General features: G+C 38.1%; 2 protein-coding genes and 1 non-coding gene across 3 annotated transcripts; all 3 read left to right on the forward strand.

Moving 5' to 3' along the window:
- The first annotated feature begins 2,776 nt into the window (after positions 1-2,776).
- Positions 2,777-5,501, forward strand: LOC120415630 (alpha/beta hydrolase domain-containing protein 17B). Its single transcript, XM_039577230.2, has 4 exons — positions 2,777-3,643; positions 4,284-4,919; positions 4,980-5,112; positions 5,172-5,501. The coding sequence occupies exons 1-4, from the start codon at positions 3,630-3,632 to the stop codon at positions 5,253-5,255; spliced, it is 867 nt and encodes a 288-aa protein (XP_039433164.1). The 5' UTR covers positions 2,777-3,629; the 3' UTR covers positions 5,256-5,501.
- LOC120415803 (uncharacterized) lies at positions 5,356-9,667 on the forward strand. The gene is made up of 2 exons (XM_052706029.1): positions 5,356-5,415; positions 5,481-9,667. The coding sequence occupies exons 1-2, from the start codon at positions 5,356-5,358 to the stop codon at positions 7,533-7,535; spliced, it is 2,115 nt and encodes a 704-aa protein (XP_052561989.1). The 3' UTR covers positions 7,536-9,667.
- A 3,251-nt stretch (positions 9,668-12,918) lies between these two features.
- Positions 12,919-13,113, forward strand: LOC120417094 (U2 spliceosomal RNA). Its single transcript, XR_005605423.1, has one exon. It is a non-coding gene; the product is annotated as a U2 spliceosomal RNA (small nuclear RNA).
- The last annotated feature ends 4,839 nt before the right edge of the window (positions 13,114-17,952 follow it).

Below are 17,952 nucleotides of genomic sequence, written 5' to 3' on the forward strand. Positions count from 1 at the left end.
AATGAATAACTATAATTTAAAGCGCAAATGCTCCAGATGATTCCATTGCTGGTTTTGTTAATGTCATGGGTTTATATAGTTTGATTATATAGTATATTGGGGCATGGTAAGATAAAGGATAAGGAATAGGTTAAGGAATAATATGGAAATAAAATAAATTATAAAGGGACCATACATAAACCTCGTGGACACTTTTCAGAGGATCCTTAACCCCCCCCCCTCCTCGTGGACAATTGTCCAAACAAAAAAAAATACTTTTTTGTATGGATCGTGGACAATCGCAATACCCCCCCCCCCCTAAAGTGTCCACGTGGTTTATGGATGGTCCCAAATACATATAAGCAGTAAGTTGGAAGCTTATTCCAGGAAGCTGAAAAATTAATAATTATTTTTTAAAGCACGAGCGCTCCAGATGGTTCCATTGCTAATTTTGTAAATTTTATCAAATATGATATGGAGGAATGGTAGGATAAAGGATAAGGAATGGGATAAGGAATAAAATAAAAATTAAAATGAACTATATGGTGTATAGATAAATGCAAATGAGCAATAAATTTAAAGATGATTCCAGGAAGCTGTAAAAAATATAATGACATTCACCGAACTCCCAAAAATGATAGTAAACTACGTTCACATGTTTTGCTTGTAAGTACACGGAAAAAAATTTAGGTTAATTTTTTTCCAACAAGCAAAATCAAATGGTGGGAGACCTCAAAGCAGTCACTCGCCACCACTAACTCTTCTTACTATCATCCAACATAAAACGAACTCACCCGATCCCACCTCCATTAGCAGTCCCTACAGACCACACAGCAGTTTGTCGCCGCCCACACATCCCGGTGTCTCCAGCGCCGCAAAAACGCCGATCGTTCCAGCGAGTACGAATCTTCCGCCCAGCATGCAGCGATGCAGCGGGAAGAATTTCAAAAGCGCTCACTGTTGCAATTTCACTACGCAACGTTTAAAAACACACCCCACCCCCGAATCACCAAACGGAAGCCTCCAACAGTCTTACGGTAACAACGATCTTTCCGCAAAGTGTTTGTGTTCATGGCTTTACAGCCTTGGTTTGTGTTGACCGAGCTCTGTCATCGGTAAACCAAAAAGCACACACACTACCTTCTTTTTCGCATCACTACCATCTCTGATGCGTTCTGAGAAGAGAGCGTCAATGCTTCCTTTATTTGTGACAGCTAAACGGCTGTGACGTCTCTGCGCTGCCCCAACCGTTTCTTCCTCTCTTCCTTCAATTTATTTTCCTTTTTTCCTCTTTTCACTGAGTGCAGTGCTGAGAATCTCTCACAGTGTTGCGACAGAGCAAAACACGGCCACTTTGAGCAGATCAGCAATCGTCAAACACAAAAATTCGAACAAAATTCAGAGTTTTTTTCTTTTCCTGGAAACCCCGTTGCAGTGACACCACGAACAGCAGCAGCAAACACACGCAAGACTTTTGCACCTTTTGTTGTGATAACACTCGTATCTGGACACCCTGTTTCCATGCGTTTTTTGTTCATATTCAAAGTTCAATAATTGTCGAAAAATTTCAAGGAGACCGGTCGGGAATCGAACCCGGAACCTTCCGCTTATGAGGCGGGAGCCGTAGCCATTAAGCCACCAACAAATCTTTATTCGCACTGAGTGATTTTTTAAAAGTTTCACAAGCTTGTTGCATGAACTTCACATTAAATTTTTGTAAAGTAAAACCCAGTATCGGAATATTTGCAATATGATGAGCAACGAATCAAACAACAATTGAAACTTGTTTTTTTTTTCCTTTTTAATGTCACCTGTAAATATTCATTGAAGAAATATTTACAGTTATCAGGAAAATCCGAATGTTCACAATTGGTGGACCTAAACTTTACAAAAATTTACAGAGTGTTTTTTCCAAAATATAATTGAATATTGAGGTTGACGTGAAACACAAAATGACTTATTGACATCAAAAAAGGAAATTACCTTGATACAGCGAAATTACCCTAGGGACTTAGAATTTAAAAAAAACACAGATTATGGGGATTGCTATGCTCTAGAGCGTATATGGAAATTGAACTTATTTTGAAAAAGCTTTTCCCTCTTAGAAAAACTGAATAAAAATAATTAAAAAAAATTTCATTTCTGGGGTGCAACTGCTAAGTATGCTTCCAGATAAATTTTGGGGTCAAATTTTTTTGGCTTCTCTTAATTATAATTATTGGTATTTTGACAAGTTAAATCTTAAACAATCTGAATAAGAAAATTCTCACTTGGACATCAAACATTGTTCTTGTTCCAATGTTCTAAACAATTTAGAGTTTTCAAATAATTTTCTGATTAGTTTATATAACTTTGCTTCAATATTTATAAGTATTTAATTTCCCGGGTGTCTCGACCAAATTTCCCGGGAATCGAGAGGTCCAAAAATGCTCGATTTCCCGGGAAATCCCACTCGTCACCCTCTACACCCGACAATTTTCACTGTATTTTCAAAGGTCTTTTCTTGAAACCACACGCTTGCTGATAATTTTTTTTGCTTGTGTCACCGTTCAAAACAAAAACATACTCGTCAATCCGAACCTGTACACGACATTTCGTAAACATTTCAAGTTCACACTAACACCAACAGTGTTTTTATACACTCGTTTCGTATCTCCACAACAGCAATCAGCAACAGTGTGTTGCGTGTTTACACCAAAATTGAGCATGTATTTGTAACAACATTTTATAAACGACTCAAAACAGAGAAACGTCAACGCGTTTCCACCTCTGGCCACCAGAGGGACACGACTAGACTGCAAGGCAAATAAAAAAAGAGGCTGAACAGAGCAAATCAGTACCTCCGAAAGAAAGAAAATTGACACCGCGGCCGCGTTCTGGCGTGAATTTTCGTTTTCAATCTCGGATTTCCAAGTCCCCGCTTTGAACCGTTTGTAGTAGTTTTCTAGAGCGGAAAAGTCATCAACGGTTAACTGTTGCTGGAGGTCGTGCAATACAAGGATTTTCGGTTCAGTTTCCTAGTTTGTAGTAGGTGGAAATTGAAGGGAGGTGCGGTTAGGACTATTTTTCTCGGAAAAAGAAAACCCTCTTTTGTGTGTCGAGCTGCAGTCTGGAGCAGTTCATTCTGGTTATCTTGCTCGCATTTTGGAAGACCTGTTAGTCATCGGGTACCAGGAAGCATGACCGGGATGGTCAGCTCGCCGTGACTGATTCGGGATAGCTGAAAAGTACTGCTATCGAATTATTGTTGGAGTTATCGATTTGGGGCGATAGCCAGACCACCTGACAGGGTGCCAAAGGAGGCAGAGGAGGGAGCGTTGCAATCAGGACACAGTCACAGACCGTGGTGGGAGTCGACAAGGGCGCGTGAGACGAAGAAGAAGGAACAAGGGCGACGAAGATGTTTACGCCAAAGTCACGTAGAAGCTGAACAAAACGGTGTCTGCTGCTGCTGCTGCTGCTGCTTGGCTCAAGAACAAAAAAGGCATTTTTGACCGTCGTCAGAGAAAGAATCCAGAATCAAGCGTAGAGGACACACAAGACTTGTTCTCGGTCTGAGGCGTAGTTTGGAGCTCTGAAAGGAATTGTTGCTAGTTTTAAGCAGTGCAAGGAAGCGAAAGTGTGTGAAGAATTTAGGCTAGGCTGCAATAATGAACGGATTAAGGTGAGTTTAAAGTCCAACATCGGCAGCACGAGGGGTCGGCGTGAGGAAATGTGGTGATGGTGCAAGGAGACTGGTCATGTGCAAGGCACCCGATGAATGCAGGGCAAATTAGTGTACGGTGTTATCGATCAGTCGCATCTCGTCTGGTGTTGAATGGTTGTTTTGGGGATTTTTGTTTTTTTTTTTTTTCGTTTTCGCTTTGGTTTTATCGCTTTTGCAGTTGGCACTCGAAGGCGATTGTGAATTACGAACTTCAAGCATTATCATTTGATTGAGTGTCATTGGAAATTGGTTCAAAAAATTGCTGTATTCTAAAATGGTAGTATTTTTTTAGTTTAAATTAACTTTGAGGACATTTCAGGTTTGGAACTTGTTGATGCGATAAAACGAGGTTAAAAGAAGATAAAAAACAATCTAACATAGATATGAAAAACTGTTGGATACAACTGTTATTATTATTTAGTTTAAAGTGATCTCACAAACCATCAAATAAACAATAAATTTTTGACTTTTTAAAGCTCAAACTCAATTGCCCAATATGACATGACATTGAAAAAATCATAGGGATCATAAAATCATTTCAATTGATTGATAATATAAATTGAGTAACTGAATTTCCAACATCATCTTTACCAAACAGCTTCGGCGAGCTATGCTGCCTGTTCTGCTGTCCACCGTTCCCGGGTCGGATCGCGGCCAAGCTGGCCTTCCTGCCGCCCGATCCCACGTACAACCTTACCCCGCTGGACGAGAGCAAAGCAAAGTATCTGCTCAGTTTCAACGAACGCGCCGAATGGCCCTACTCCGAGCGAGAAAAGGAGAACGTGGAAGGATTCTTCACGCGGACCTCCCGCGGCAACAAGCTGTCATGCATCTACGTCCGGTGCGCTCCGAATGCCAAATATACGCTGCTGTTTTCCCACGGGAATGCCGTTGATCTGGGCCAGATGAGCAGCTTTTACTTGGGGCTGGGACTGCGGATCAACTGTAACATCTTCAGTTACGACTACTCCGGGTACGGCATGAGCGGTGGAAAACCGTCGGAGAAGAATCTGTACGCGGACATTGATGCGGCGTGGCACTCACTGCGAACTCGGTTCGGGGTCAGTCCCGAGAACATCATTCTGTACGGGCAGAGTATTGGGACGGTACCGACGGTGGATCTCGCAGCACGGTACGAGGTCGGTGCCGTCATTCTTCATTCGCCGCTCATGTCCGGCATGAGGGTGGCTTTCCCAAACACCAAACGGACCTGGTTCTTTGATGTGTTTCCGAGGTAACATAATTGGAAGAGTTTAGTCTTGCCCAAACTAATGAGTAATTTATCGGCTTTCAGCATCGACAAGGCCTCCAAAATCACCTCACCGGTGCTGGTGATTCACGGAACCGAAGACGAAGTCATAGACTTTTCCCATGGACTGAGCATATACGAAAAGTGCCCAAAAGCTGTCGAGCCTTTATGGGTTGAGGTTTGTTTCCGATTGTAGTCATGTTTCGAAGAAATTCTAAAGTTTATGTTTTGTTGCAGGGAGCTGGCCATAATGACATTGAGCTGTACAACCAGTATCTGGACCGCTTGAAGAAGTTTGTCACAATTGAGCTGAACAACTGACAATTAAAGAACGCCCCTGGTCAGCCGCCACCCAGCACCACATCGAACGCTGCTGCAGCTTCGGTGTCCTCGGCTGCATCCTCAAGTGTGACGGCGTCGAATGCTACTAGTGGCTCCGGTGGTGGCGGTGCCACCTCATCATCTTCATCAACCGCCAAAAGTCCTAAACGGGCCGTCACCACAGAACCAAGTGGTGAAAAAGCTAGCGGCGAAAAGTTGTTATAGCATTCGTTAGGAGGAGTGTCGTCATCGTCGTCGTCGCACGGAGGGTGCAACTGCGGCAAGACACAACGAAGTCAACGGTCACACCACACTCACAGCACCATCAGCAGTACGATCCGGAAGGAGCTAGCATCGTACGAGAATCCACACCAACAGCCTCCGCCACCGGTAACGGTGCGACCGGCCAAACGTAACGCCAGCACGGAAAGTCTCGACCTGCTCAACCGGAGCCCTCCGGAGTGCAGCTGTGCCGTGTATAGTCCCAACTCGATCGACGGAAGCAAGTGCCGGAAGTGCAGCCAGAGTCGACAGGCTCTGACCACATCCGGCCAGCGTGCACAGAAAAAGTACAACTCATCAAAGTACAAGGACGCTTCCACCTCTCCCAAATCAAACAGTCCGCTGAGAGTAGTATCAACAGAACCGAAGAGTCCCCGTAGCCCGAAAAGTCCTCGCGCGGAAGCATCCACGGATACAAAGTTTGACTTTCCGTGCTCACCTCGAACCGAGAGCCACTACAAACGGCTGTCCACGTTGAGCATCAACGCTGGGCAAAAGAACGTGGGCACAAGCCCGAGGAAGCAACCGGTAAGTCCCAACAAGCTTACTCCGGTGAAGAGCGATCGCGTTCTGGAAAAGTCAAACTCGCTGGGCGAAAGCAAACCCCAGAAGCAACTCCGCACAACGCGAAGTCTTTCGCCGAGACCACCAGTCAAACACCAACACTCGATCATGGTATCCGATGAGAACGATATCGTATCAGTGAAGCTGTCTCCAAACGAAGAATTTGACGAGACAAAAGAAAAAGCCAAGGATGAGGAAGGAAAGACGGCCGTGAAGAAGAAAGCACAGAGCGAAGCCAATTCGCCAAACCTATCTGACTGTGGCAGTTTGAAGTTGGATGACACCGGTTTGAAGAATACCAATAACCGAAGCACCAGCTGCTTGGTGTACGTTCCTTCAGATCCATGGACGCGTATGTCGGCCATAAACTCTCCCATTCCCACCAAAAAGCAACAGGACCACCACCACAAGGCCAAAAAGCTGGCTAGCAAATCTTTTAGCAAACCAAATCTTGAATACTTTGAAGATTCGGACCCCTGGGTTTATCGGTCCAACATTGTTCTGAGCGAGCAGGCCGTCAAAAAGAAGGGCTCACTGCCACACCAGACCAAATCTCTCAGCAGTGCCCTCAGTCGAGACGGTGGATTCGACAACGCACGAGCCCAGCGCTTGTGCCATCAACGATCACTGACCAAGTTTGACAAGAACCTGACCATTCCGGGCATTGATCTTCACTTTGACGCCCGCAAGAAAATCACCCGACCCAAGCTGCAGCGCTCCAAGTCACCCGCGTTCTACGAAGAACTCTTCCAACCGGAGAAAGGAACCACTCCCAGCAAGTCCCTGAACAAAAACAAATCGGTGTCCTCTCTCAAGATCGAGAAGAACGCCAGCAACTCGAACCTCAACAACGGTGCCAAATGTACCTGCCACGAGGGCAACTCGCTCGGTCGACCCAGCAACCACAATACCAAGTGCTGCGACAACGTTTACAAGTCCTCTACGAGCATCACTTCGCCCACCATAAAGAAGCAACAATCGTCGCCAAAGCTGTGCATTCCGCAGTCCCCTCCAACCAACGCCAACCAGCCGGAACTGGTCAAAGCCTCGCTCACCGTACTAAACCCGAACCTGTTGCAACCCCGCCACAGTTTTTCCACAACGCCCACCCAGAAAGACGACGAGCTGCAACTCAACATCCGGCGGTTGAGCGAGCAGATGAACAAGTACCATCACCACACTGGTGGCGGCGGCAGCGCTGGTACTGGCTACTTTTCCCAGAAGAAGCAGGCACCGAGTTTCATGAACGATACCATTCCGGCACCTCCGCTGACCAAGAGCAAAAAGTCCAGCAGTGGAGGCGCGGCCGGTGGAAGTGGAGGACTGCTGGTTAGTAGCGGAAGTAGCAACGCGTTGCTGATTGAACCGGGCCAGAAGCAACGCGCCTCGTCGCACTCGAAGATAAACGATCCGCTGATGGAAACGCGATGCTAAGGTTTTGAACGGGAAGGGGTTCGAGGAAAGATTGCGATTTGGGAACAGATTTATTTTGATCTTGATAAATTGTAGAATTCCTACACCCAAACGAAAGATTACTGTGACTATCATCGCTGAACTGATTGACAGCTTATCTGCCATATTTTGCACCAGCTGTCTAATCTGCCCATAATTGAAAAATTCGGATATTATGCCAAATCAAGTATTCCGAGAAAAACGCGTTGAAGTGTTTGTCACAAAATCTCCGTCAAGGCAATTTCCCATAAGAGTGGCATATTAGCCGTTTGGTTTTTCGCATCGGCAGCCGAGTCTAAACACTATTTCAGTGAAATTCAAGTTCCAGGAGATGTGTTGGAACATCCTCTACCGCCTGGTGCTGATGTCTCGTTTTTGCCAAAAGTGGATATTAGCCGTTTTTTCAATGGTGGACAGTAAATACGAGGATAACTGAATTGTTTCTGTTTGGCAAGAAACATTCGTTTCAGATTGAACGGAAAACGTCCTTTCGAAAGGATTAGAAACTTGCCTTCAATGACAAAACATTTCAACCTTGTGAGCACTCACTACATCTCACTTAATTTATCACTTTTGTTCGTAAACTTTAGTTTCATTTTCTCTAGCGCGATCTACGTTTGACACATAAAAACAAAATGGCCGACAAAAAGTTTTAAAGAACATCGTGCCTCATCGACCAATCAAACTGATCGTAAACTGCATGTTTTCAAATCGCACTCTTTGAAAGAAGCAGCGAAGTCAACGTAATTTTCCTTTCGAACTTATGTAATTTGACTGTTGAAGCAACATTCTAGAAAATGGAACACTTTATAGCATAGCCACAGCACCGAAACTCAAGTTGGTTAAAAAAAGTAATAGCTAGTCGAAATTGTAATCGAAAAATTAACTAAATAACTACCAACACATTTAGCTAAAGTGATAATTGAGTTTCTTCTGATTTCACATTGCTTAACTCGTGTAAATGTAAAACTAGCTAACATTTGTCTATACGATGTTGGTGTTTAGACTAGGCTAGGGGAAAAATATACATAAAACAAAATTATCAAAAAATATAACTTAAAATTCGTACACGTATTGCAAAAAGTTTTCAGCGCACGCCACGTATAATAAGCATATTTGCATTTGGAATCTGTTTTAATCATGGAATGAGGACGCGTCTGATTATAAATAGTGCAATTCTAAATATAACTAATAAGATCGGCGGAGATAAGACGAATGGACTGTTTGATTATTATCATTGTTTGCCAAAATCAGATTGTAACACACACTTACACACTACATCCTAGAATGTAAGTTATTTTTGTAGTTTAGTCCAGTTTGAAATTACATGACACATTCAATAAACTGCAGATAAGACAATTTACAGGCGTTTTCCGTTCAGAAGCATTTCAAGTTTAAACTTTTAGAAAAAACAAACATCATCAATCATCAAGATTAATTTTTGGAATAAAATAACCCACACGTAAACTGCCAATGGTTAAACATAAAAAAGAAATAAAACAAAAAAACTTATTTTTAATCAATCTAATTGTAAAAATAACGTTAAACATACTTCTTGTAAATAAAAGAAAAATAAGACATGAACATCCTACTGTAACATAAAACAAAGAGTAAAAACTTTTCACTTGAAAAAGGAAGAATACATTGAAGAAGAAGATTGCCATTTCTAGAATGAGCCAAACCCCTGCTGCATCAGTGGGCGAGATGGGATCCTTGTTTCAAATAAGAAATCTCTCGAATGTTCATAGGTAAGCGAAATAGCATAGGCCAATGAAGTTGAAATTTGTTCTGAACGAAATTCATAAAAGCAGAAAATCATGCAAAGATCGAGAGGAACATTAGTTAAATGCAAAAACGAATCCAGAAAATTTAACAGGCTGGTCGAAATTGAGTTAAAAGGAATTTTAAAATGAACTTTAATTCATTTCTGTACTTTAATCATGGAGATAATTAAACACTTGCATATAAATGACTACCAAATGTGAATTGAATTATACACACATTAAGACGAACAAACAAGTTGGAAAACGTACATTACTTGCAAACACTCAATATTGTACTTTCACGAAAGAGAAAAATATGTGAAATAAATCTTTTTTCTTATACAAATATAACTCAAATTGTATTTCATTTATATACTATAAAGGCCAAGAAAACCCAGTCCTTCCCCTAATCTCCCAACCTGGGGGTGAGTAGAGGGGCTCAAAAGCGGAACCGTTTTTCAACTGTCAAAAAGGAACCGATTTACTGTTCGTTGATTTGTTTGTTTGTTTGATTGTTGATTTTCTTCTTCTTTTCATTTATTCATTATATTTTTATCAACCGAACGTAATTATTCTCGGTAAACCGCAAGATTTGAACTTCTTCCTGAGTTTGCTTATTACGGAATTCAATACCACGCAAGAAATATGAGAGATTTCATCGTCGAGCCACTCTTCCTCCAATGGACCCACTTCCTACTGGCTAATTCACTTTTCAGTGCCCATTCGGAGGTGATCTCCATCAGTTCTGGAGTTTTTCAAAAAGGTCCAATGAACCAAATTTTCAGTTTTTGCTTTTTGGGTGTTGTTTAATACCCCTGACTCAATGCGGTTTCAAAAACACCCAAAAAGCAAATAACTTGAAATTTGGTTGATTGCACCTTTTCAAAAAACAAACTCCAGAGTCTTCCGAAAACTAGAATAAATATGCTAATAAAATTTCAAAATAAACTATTCAAATGCAAAGAAAAAGTCACGTTTGTGCTTGAACTCCCTCCTACTTTTTGGATGTAAACAAACCCCCAGCTCCCAACCATTCATAGTTCATTTTCACGAAATTTTAATTATATATTTCGTACAATAACAATTTAAATAAGTCTCATTTATTAAGCTACAGCGTTTTTAAAGTATTTTTTTTTTTCCAAATATTGAAAAGGTTTTTGTTTCAAAAGTGGATGTAATCAGTTGAAACATTAAATTCTTACACAGCAAAAAAATTCTGTGTAAAATCGCATGCAAAAGTGGCGAGATAGCCGAGTGGGTTGGGGCGCGGACTTGATAATCTGAATATGTCTCTCGCCGGATTGATGTTATTTTTGGGGTGAGCAGACCAGATTTTTTTTCTTCGGTACATGCTTTTTGTGTACACGTTTTCTCATACAATATTACATGCTTTTTCTCACAAAGATGATGTGCATGCTTTTGCATGCGATTTTACAATCGGATTTTTTGCTGTGTATTTCATTTAATAGCATTTTGGTTTGCCTAAGGTAAAACTGAGAATTATCATTAGCAATAGAGATTTGGATGATCAAATGCAATATTCAAACTAATAATCAAAAGACATTTTTTATTTTCTCTTGTTAAAATGGATATTTAGAGTAACTTTTGTTGAACAAATACCTTTACGTTTTATGATTTTCTTAATGAATTTTTAATATTTTATTTATTTATTTATTTATTTATTTATTTATTTATTTATTTATTTATTTATTTTATTTCTAGCATAGTTTAAGGCATAACATAAATACTTATTTAAACAAAACAGAAGGGGGTATTTAGGGAATTTCGATCTAATCGTATACTCAGCATGTATATATAATGTCAAATTGGTTGTAAATTTACTGGGTCAAATCTAAATCACAAGCAATAGAGGTCGTTTTCCCAGCACATAAAAAAGGAATTCAATGAACTTAATTTCTTTAGTTCTGCATCTGTTCTAACCAAAACTTATATAATACATATTTCGCAAAAACATTACTACAAATCACCCTATGTGCGCCCCTCTTTGATCCAGATTTTAAATCAAGGTTTTTCGAATATAGAACAAAAAGATCAAATTACATTTTTCACATACACACATTTTTTTTATTGGACACTCATTTTGACACATTTATTTCCTCACTTAAATTAAATTTCAAAGATTTCTCTAAGAAGTAGTCATCATATTTCCGAAAGCCAGCGGAACCAGATCCCTATCCGGGATCGATTTCCGCTGGCATTTCGGCTGTTGTGTGCAGCTTACATTGGCTGTAGACCTTCATCTTGTGGTGCTAATCTGAAATAAAAGAAGAAAAAACAGATTTTCCAGTTTAACAATTGTATAAATTTGCGTATTAAAAACAAAAGACATAGAAAATGGCGAACATATATTGAGAAATTGTATTACAAAACTCGTATTATTTGAATCCAAACAATGAGAAATTCGTGACTAATAAACTTAACATTTAAAATTGCAAATTAAGTGAAGCAATGTAATTAAAATCTTATTTCAATAAAATTTAAGAAAATAATTATAATGGCGTCTTGAAGATAGTTTGATAGATGTATTCAGATTGAGGTTAGGTCAAATCACTATGTAAAACCTACATTCAATTCACAGTTTCAAGCCTTACACTAAAACATCTTAGAATGCTAACACTCGTTTAAATAACACTTTTTACATGTAAATTACTTACAAAAATCACCTTTTTGTCGAATAAATTGCACCGGGTTTTCTCCAGATAAAACAGCTCCGTCAGCCACAAGTTCAAAGTGAGGAATGAGACGGAGACTGTGACTGTCAAATATATATGAGGCACCGTTTACCCGCACCAGTCTACCTAGAAAAGGCCTTTTGCTGAAATGGTAAGACCAAAAAGAACGTTACCTGCTCCTGGTAGAACTTTTAAAATTTGATATCAAAAATGGCTTTTATATTATCTTTTTTTTTTATAATCTCTCAAGAAATTATCGTAACTATTATGTAAAATATAATACCTGAGAAAATATCTCAATTACAGATTTCAAAATCATATCCCTGCTACGTCAGTTGTGGCCTAACAATCCTAAAAAGCCTTTCGGAAGCATATAAATGTTTAAGCTATGGAGAAATATGTCAGATGTGTCAAGTGAGGGTAGCAAACAGAGCAGACCGGCCGGCAATAAATGAAATTCACTATTTTGGTTGATTATGATATAGAATATTAAAGTCAAAATCGTTTGAAAACGTTTATATAGTTATTTCAGTATTCGTTTCTGTGCGGTTTAACTGTTTGATGTTTTACTGTTATTGTTCATATATTTGTTAAATTATTCAATGGGGTAGTTTGCAATGATTTTTAATATCTTTATATTTTGAAAGGCTTTTTATGTTACCTTTTCATCTCCACTTCACGTGTTGAATTCATCAATCCCTAAATAAAGTCTCAGATCATGTTGCAGCTGAGATGTTGATGTGTACCTGCGAGCATAAATCGAAGTAGTCTGGCAGAAATATTCTTCCCCTACTCATTCTCCCTTACCATCAGTAATGCTTCGTTCTAATGTCCAAACATCTCCTCTACCCATCGCTAGTGCGCCACGTTGACGCGCAGTGACATGGCCGGCGAAACCCACCACTAGTTATCGCTTCTCGGCCTAAAGGCTAAGATCAAAGTGTAGTATCTGTTCTTATCAGCTTAACATCTGATAGCTCTTCCATAGGAAGACAACAAATGTTAAACTGATTTTTGGAAATTGGCGGAACGTTTAGGGGCTTGCTCCACTTCCGCCGCGGGTTGGCCCGGTATTGCAGTACCGCCGGGATCGGCCCACATTATCTTCACAAAAGAAACGTTTCAGTCGAAGCATAAATCAAGAAATTGTCATCTTGAAATAAACCATTACTGAATCAGTACCAATGCTTCCATAATTATACTGATTGCCAAAAGCAGCAGACATTCTTAAAGCAAATTCAATTGTGGATGTGAAGTCACCCAATCTTGATTTTACATTTTCTTATAAGAACCCCATGAGCTTATAAGAGATTAACAGTCTGAACCAGATGCATGATATTTCTGTTACAATCTTATTGGAATTTCATGTAAACTGTAACGGGAATAGCAGGCACCGAGTCCAGACTGTTAATCTACTTTTATTAGAATTTTATTATCAAACATTGATACATTCACTCACAGATTTTTAAGTTGCTTATTGGTTTTCAGTAAATACTTGAATAAGGTTCAAAATTAATTAAAATGAATGTCATTGAAAACATATTTTATATACTAAAATTACATTCTAATACTCAGTATAGCTTTATCAGTTTTTGCTGTTGAACTTATATGTAAGAGACTCCACGTCAAACCTGCAAGTTCCAAATCAAAAGTGTTTTTATTTGGCTCAAATTTAACCTGATAGTCCGCAGGAAAGAAAAGGAGGCAAATACTTTATGAAAATCATACCTGTCAAAATTCCTAGCCTCAAACTTTTGTCGCGAGTTGCTTTTCTCCTCTATATTGTACAACTTACGGACCCAATCCTGAAAAAAATGATTATAAAAATTGACAAATTTAGTTGTAAATCTTTTTGGAAATAATAGCTGAGGGGATGCATAAAAAATAAATCGATAGTTCCCGTAGTTTTGAAGATACTAAAATGTCTGTAACAATAATCTGGGTGCAAAAGCTCTGGTTGATGTGCACCGTTAACGATTTCACATTAACCATATGAGCAATTATCTACCAAAACCGGAAATGGATTTTTTTTGATTTGGCTCAAACTTTGTTGGGGCTATTCCTATAATCAAAGAATCTATTTTGTGTCATTGGTTCACAATACAAGTCTCCATATAATTTTGGCAGTTGTCCATACAAAATGTTACGTAAGTAATCAAAACTATGTAACTTTTGAAGGATTTTTTTGATCATATTAATTTTGATCAAAACTTTGGTGTCTTCAGCAAAGTTGAAGGTATTGTTGAAGAATATTCAGAAAAATAGGTACACGGAAAAAAACTCAATTTCCAATAAGCCGTTATTTTTTATATTTTAGAGATTTTTTTGATATGTTACAGGAGACAAAAATCCGCAACTTTTGAGCCATAGAAAAGTATGGTCAAATATTCTGCCGCCAAGTTATGGTTTTTTGAAAAAAATAGTTATTCTTGGAAAAAAAATCATACAGTCATGCCTCGGTTTAGCACCGCATATGGGGGATGCAAAACCGAGGCGTGCATAACCGAGGCACAGAGCTTATGGGATTTTGGCTATATGAGAGACATTGACTTTAATCGTATGAAAAATCATGCAAACATAAAAAATTATAGTGTTTTGGAATTGGGATGATGTCAGCTCTCCATTAAAATTGTTATTTCATGAAAATTTTCACAAAAATACATATTTTTCCTGTGTTTCGAAAATGCATTTTTTTCTCTAAAGAAACCAAAAATATATTATTATTGCAATAGGTATCAAATGATCAGGTTTTTTCATACATTTTGGATGTAATAACAACATTTTTAGAAAATACTCCAAATTTTCACAAAACTACGTCTTTTCGAAAAAAATACTCTAAATTTCAATTTTTACAATATGGGTATCAAACGATCGGGATATTTTCATACATTTCGAATGTAATAACAATATTCTTTGAAAATACTCAAAATTTTCACAAAACTACGTATTTTCGAAGAAAATACTCAAAATTTCCGTTTTTACAATGTGGGTATCAAACGATCGAGATTTTTTCATACATTTCGAATGTAATAACATTTTTTTCGAAAATACTCAAAATTTTCACAAAACTACGTATTTTTGAAAAACAAATGATTTGATTATTTGATACCCATAATGTAAAAAATGAAATTTTGAAAAGTTTTACAAAAATACGTAGTTTTGTGAAAATTTTGAGTATTTTCAAAAAATATTGTTATTGCATTCGAAATGTTTGAAAAAATCCCGATCATTTGATACCCACTTTGTAAAAACGGAAATTTTGAGTATTTTTTTTTCGAAAATACGTAGTTTTGTGATTTTTTTAGTATTTTCAAAATTTTTTTTATTACATTCGAAATGTATGAAAAAATCCCGATCGCTTGATACCCACATTGTAAAAACGGAAATTTTTAGTATTTTTTTTTTCGAAAATACGTAGTTTTGTGAAAATTTTGAGTACTTTCTAAAAATGTTGTTATTACATTCGAAATGTATGAAAAAATCCCGATCGTTCCCGATATTGTAATTTGGAGTATTTTTTTCGAAAAAAACGTAGTTTTGTGAAAATTTGGAGTATTTTCTAAAAATGTTATTATTACATCCGAAATGTATGAAGAAAACCCTGATCATTTGATACCCATATTGCAATAACAATATATTTTTGGATTCTTTAGAGAGAAAAAATGCATTTTCGAAATACAGGAAAAATACGTATTTTTGTTAAAATTTTCATGAAAGAATAATTTTAATGGAGAGCTGACATCATCCCAATTCCAAAACACTAAAATTTTTGATGTTTGCATGATTTTTCATACGATTAAAGCCAATGTCTCCCATATAGCCAAAATCCCATAAGCTCTGTGCTTTGGTTAAGCACTGGGCCGTGCTTAACCGAGGCAGCTGAACGGTGCAAAACCGGGGCAGTGCAAAACCGAGGCGTGCAAAACCGAGGCATGACTGTATATAAAATATTTGGACCTTATTTTTTAATGTATAATTCAATTTGCAATCGAAAAGTAGTTTTTCAATTTTCAATAGTAGTGACCATGAGTGACCATTTCTGAAAATATTAAAGTTCAGAAAATATGTTAAAAAACTGTCGAAGAGACATTGAAGATTGGGCCTATGGTTTCTAAGATACAGTGGCTTAAAAAAAAATAAACAGAAAAATGAAATATGCTAAGTCTCACCCAATCAACCCTCCATTTCCTATTATCGATATCTCAGCAACTAATGGTCCGATTTTTTATGTTAAAAAAGGAAACATTCGTGACATTTTCCGATCTTTAAAAAAAACAATACCAAGAATTTTTTATCAAGACTATCACTTCAAAAAGGCGTAATATTGAATGACATATTCATATCACATCAAAAAAAAAATTTTGGGAAATTCAGTTATTGTTAAAGAAAATCCATGATCCAATTTTTTTAAAATATTTCTCAACTGATCAGAAAATTCCTTCAAATGTTACAGGTTTTAGAAAATTCACGTACCATTTTATTATGTAATTTTAGCTGCCAAAATTGTAAGGAGACATGTATGGTCATAGGGAAGGCCCCCACCAAGTAACCAAATAAAAAAAAGTACAAAAAATAAAAAAAGACGACATCGGCCGATTTAGTAGAGAATTGCTCATATTTATCAAAAATAATCATATCTCCTGAACGTCTGAACCAATTTCAGCTCTTAATGTTTCAAGAGAACTGTGATTAGTTGGACTTTCAATGAAAAATACTAAGACAAATTGCTCACAATTGAAAATATTTTTTTATGATAATAGAACACATAGAACTAAGAGTACCATGCTTCTCCATCGAAATGAGTTCCCGATATATTTTGCTGGAGACGCATGGTGCTTTATGTTCGTTTAATGTACCGAAATGCATTTTGTTTTTTTTTTTAAATATTAGCATTTTTGGATATATCTTTGATAAATGACGACTCTTTTTTTTAAATCAAATGAACACTTTATTTTTCACTTCATTCTTCGAAAACTAGGCATGTTTATTCATAACAACTTGAAAATGTAATGCGTTTTATTTTTTCTTGTTTTTAATAATAATATAATGACATACCACAAAGTTGACTGAGCTTTTCAATTACTTCTTTATGGGTAACTCTTCTGAAAAATAGATTGTCAAAGAAGAAATGACTTCATAAGCAGAAACTCAACTAAATAAAATTTTGTTAATCAAATAAGATTTATAAACCAATACCAAAGCAAAACAGTTATCACACCTCCTGTTCCCGCTAGATCTCGTTCAACAGTTTAGTCATAACTTTGAAGTACGAAGGTACGGCTCAGCATTTCTTATCTTATTTCCTGCTCAAACCGTAGTCGACGGCGGCCGGCTTAGAACAACAGAGAACCATGCTGCAAAAAACTAAACACAAAAACACCGTGCGCTTAAACTGCCATGGTGCGACGCATTCTGATGAGACTGATCAAACATTTTGTCAAGTCCAGCCACGTCGCCAAAGTCGCAGGGCTACGCAGAATTATTGTCCGGGTGTTTGATTGACACGTGAATAACCGCGAAACGAAAGTATTCTGCTGCAATCGCCAATAACTTTCATAACAGGTTGCCGCATTAAACATCCTCTGGGAACAACATGTGTTGTGCAATAAACAGAACGTTAAAATTCTGCTCACGGAGTGGGGGTTTGGACACTTAAAAGATGAATGTTTGATTAATTGAAAGTGTTGCCAGCTGTATTTTTTGCATTTTTTCTTAAAATGCAACTGAATTCACCTTACCTTGTTGAAGCCAATTTAAAATCATAATAAGAAATCTGCCAACAAAAATCTGCCAGGCCCCAACAATCTTTAGACACCAGAACTTTACCCAAAAATCAAAGAGAAAGACTCATAAAAGCACTCCTCCAACAACTGGTTCCGCCCTCAACCAGGCCCCAACCGACCACCTCGGAAAGTGGCCCGGCTTTGAAGATGCAAACAAAAC

The sequence above is a fragment of the Culex pipiens genome, chromosome 1 (assembly GCF_016801865.2).
Source record: "Culex pipiens pallens isolate TS chromosome 1, TS_CPP_V2, whole genome shotgun sequence".
Taxonomy (NCBI): Eukaryota; Metazoa; Arthropoda; class Insecta; order Diptera; family Culicidae; genus Culex; species Culex pipiens.

What these genes read in the sequence shown, in the direction of transcription:
- LOC120415630 (XM_039577230.2), top strand. An exon ending in TTCTTTGATGTGTTTCCGAG is followed by an intron (nt 4,920 to 4,979) that starts GTAACATAATTG and finishes ATCGGCTTTCAG; the next exon opens with CATCGACAAGGCCTCCAAAA. An exon ending in TCGAGCCTTTATGGGTTGAG is followed by an intron (nt 5,113 to 5,171) that starts GTTTGTTTCCGA and finishes GTTTTGTTGCAG; the next exon opens with GGAGCTGGCCATAATGACAT.
- LOC120415803 (XM_052706029.1), top strand. Translation starts at nt 5,356, where the DNA reads ATGCTACTAGTGGCTCCGGTGGTGGCGGTGCCACCTCATCATCTTCAT. An exon ending in ATCTTCATCAACCGCCAAAA is followed by an intron (nt 5,416 to 5,480) that starts GTCCTAAACGGG and finishes AAGTTGTTATAG; the next exon opens with CATTCGTTAGGAGGAGTGTC.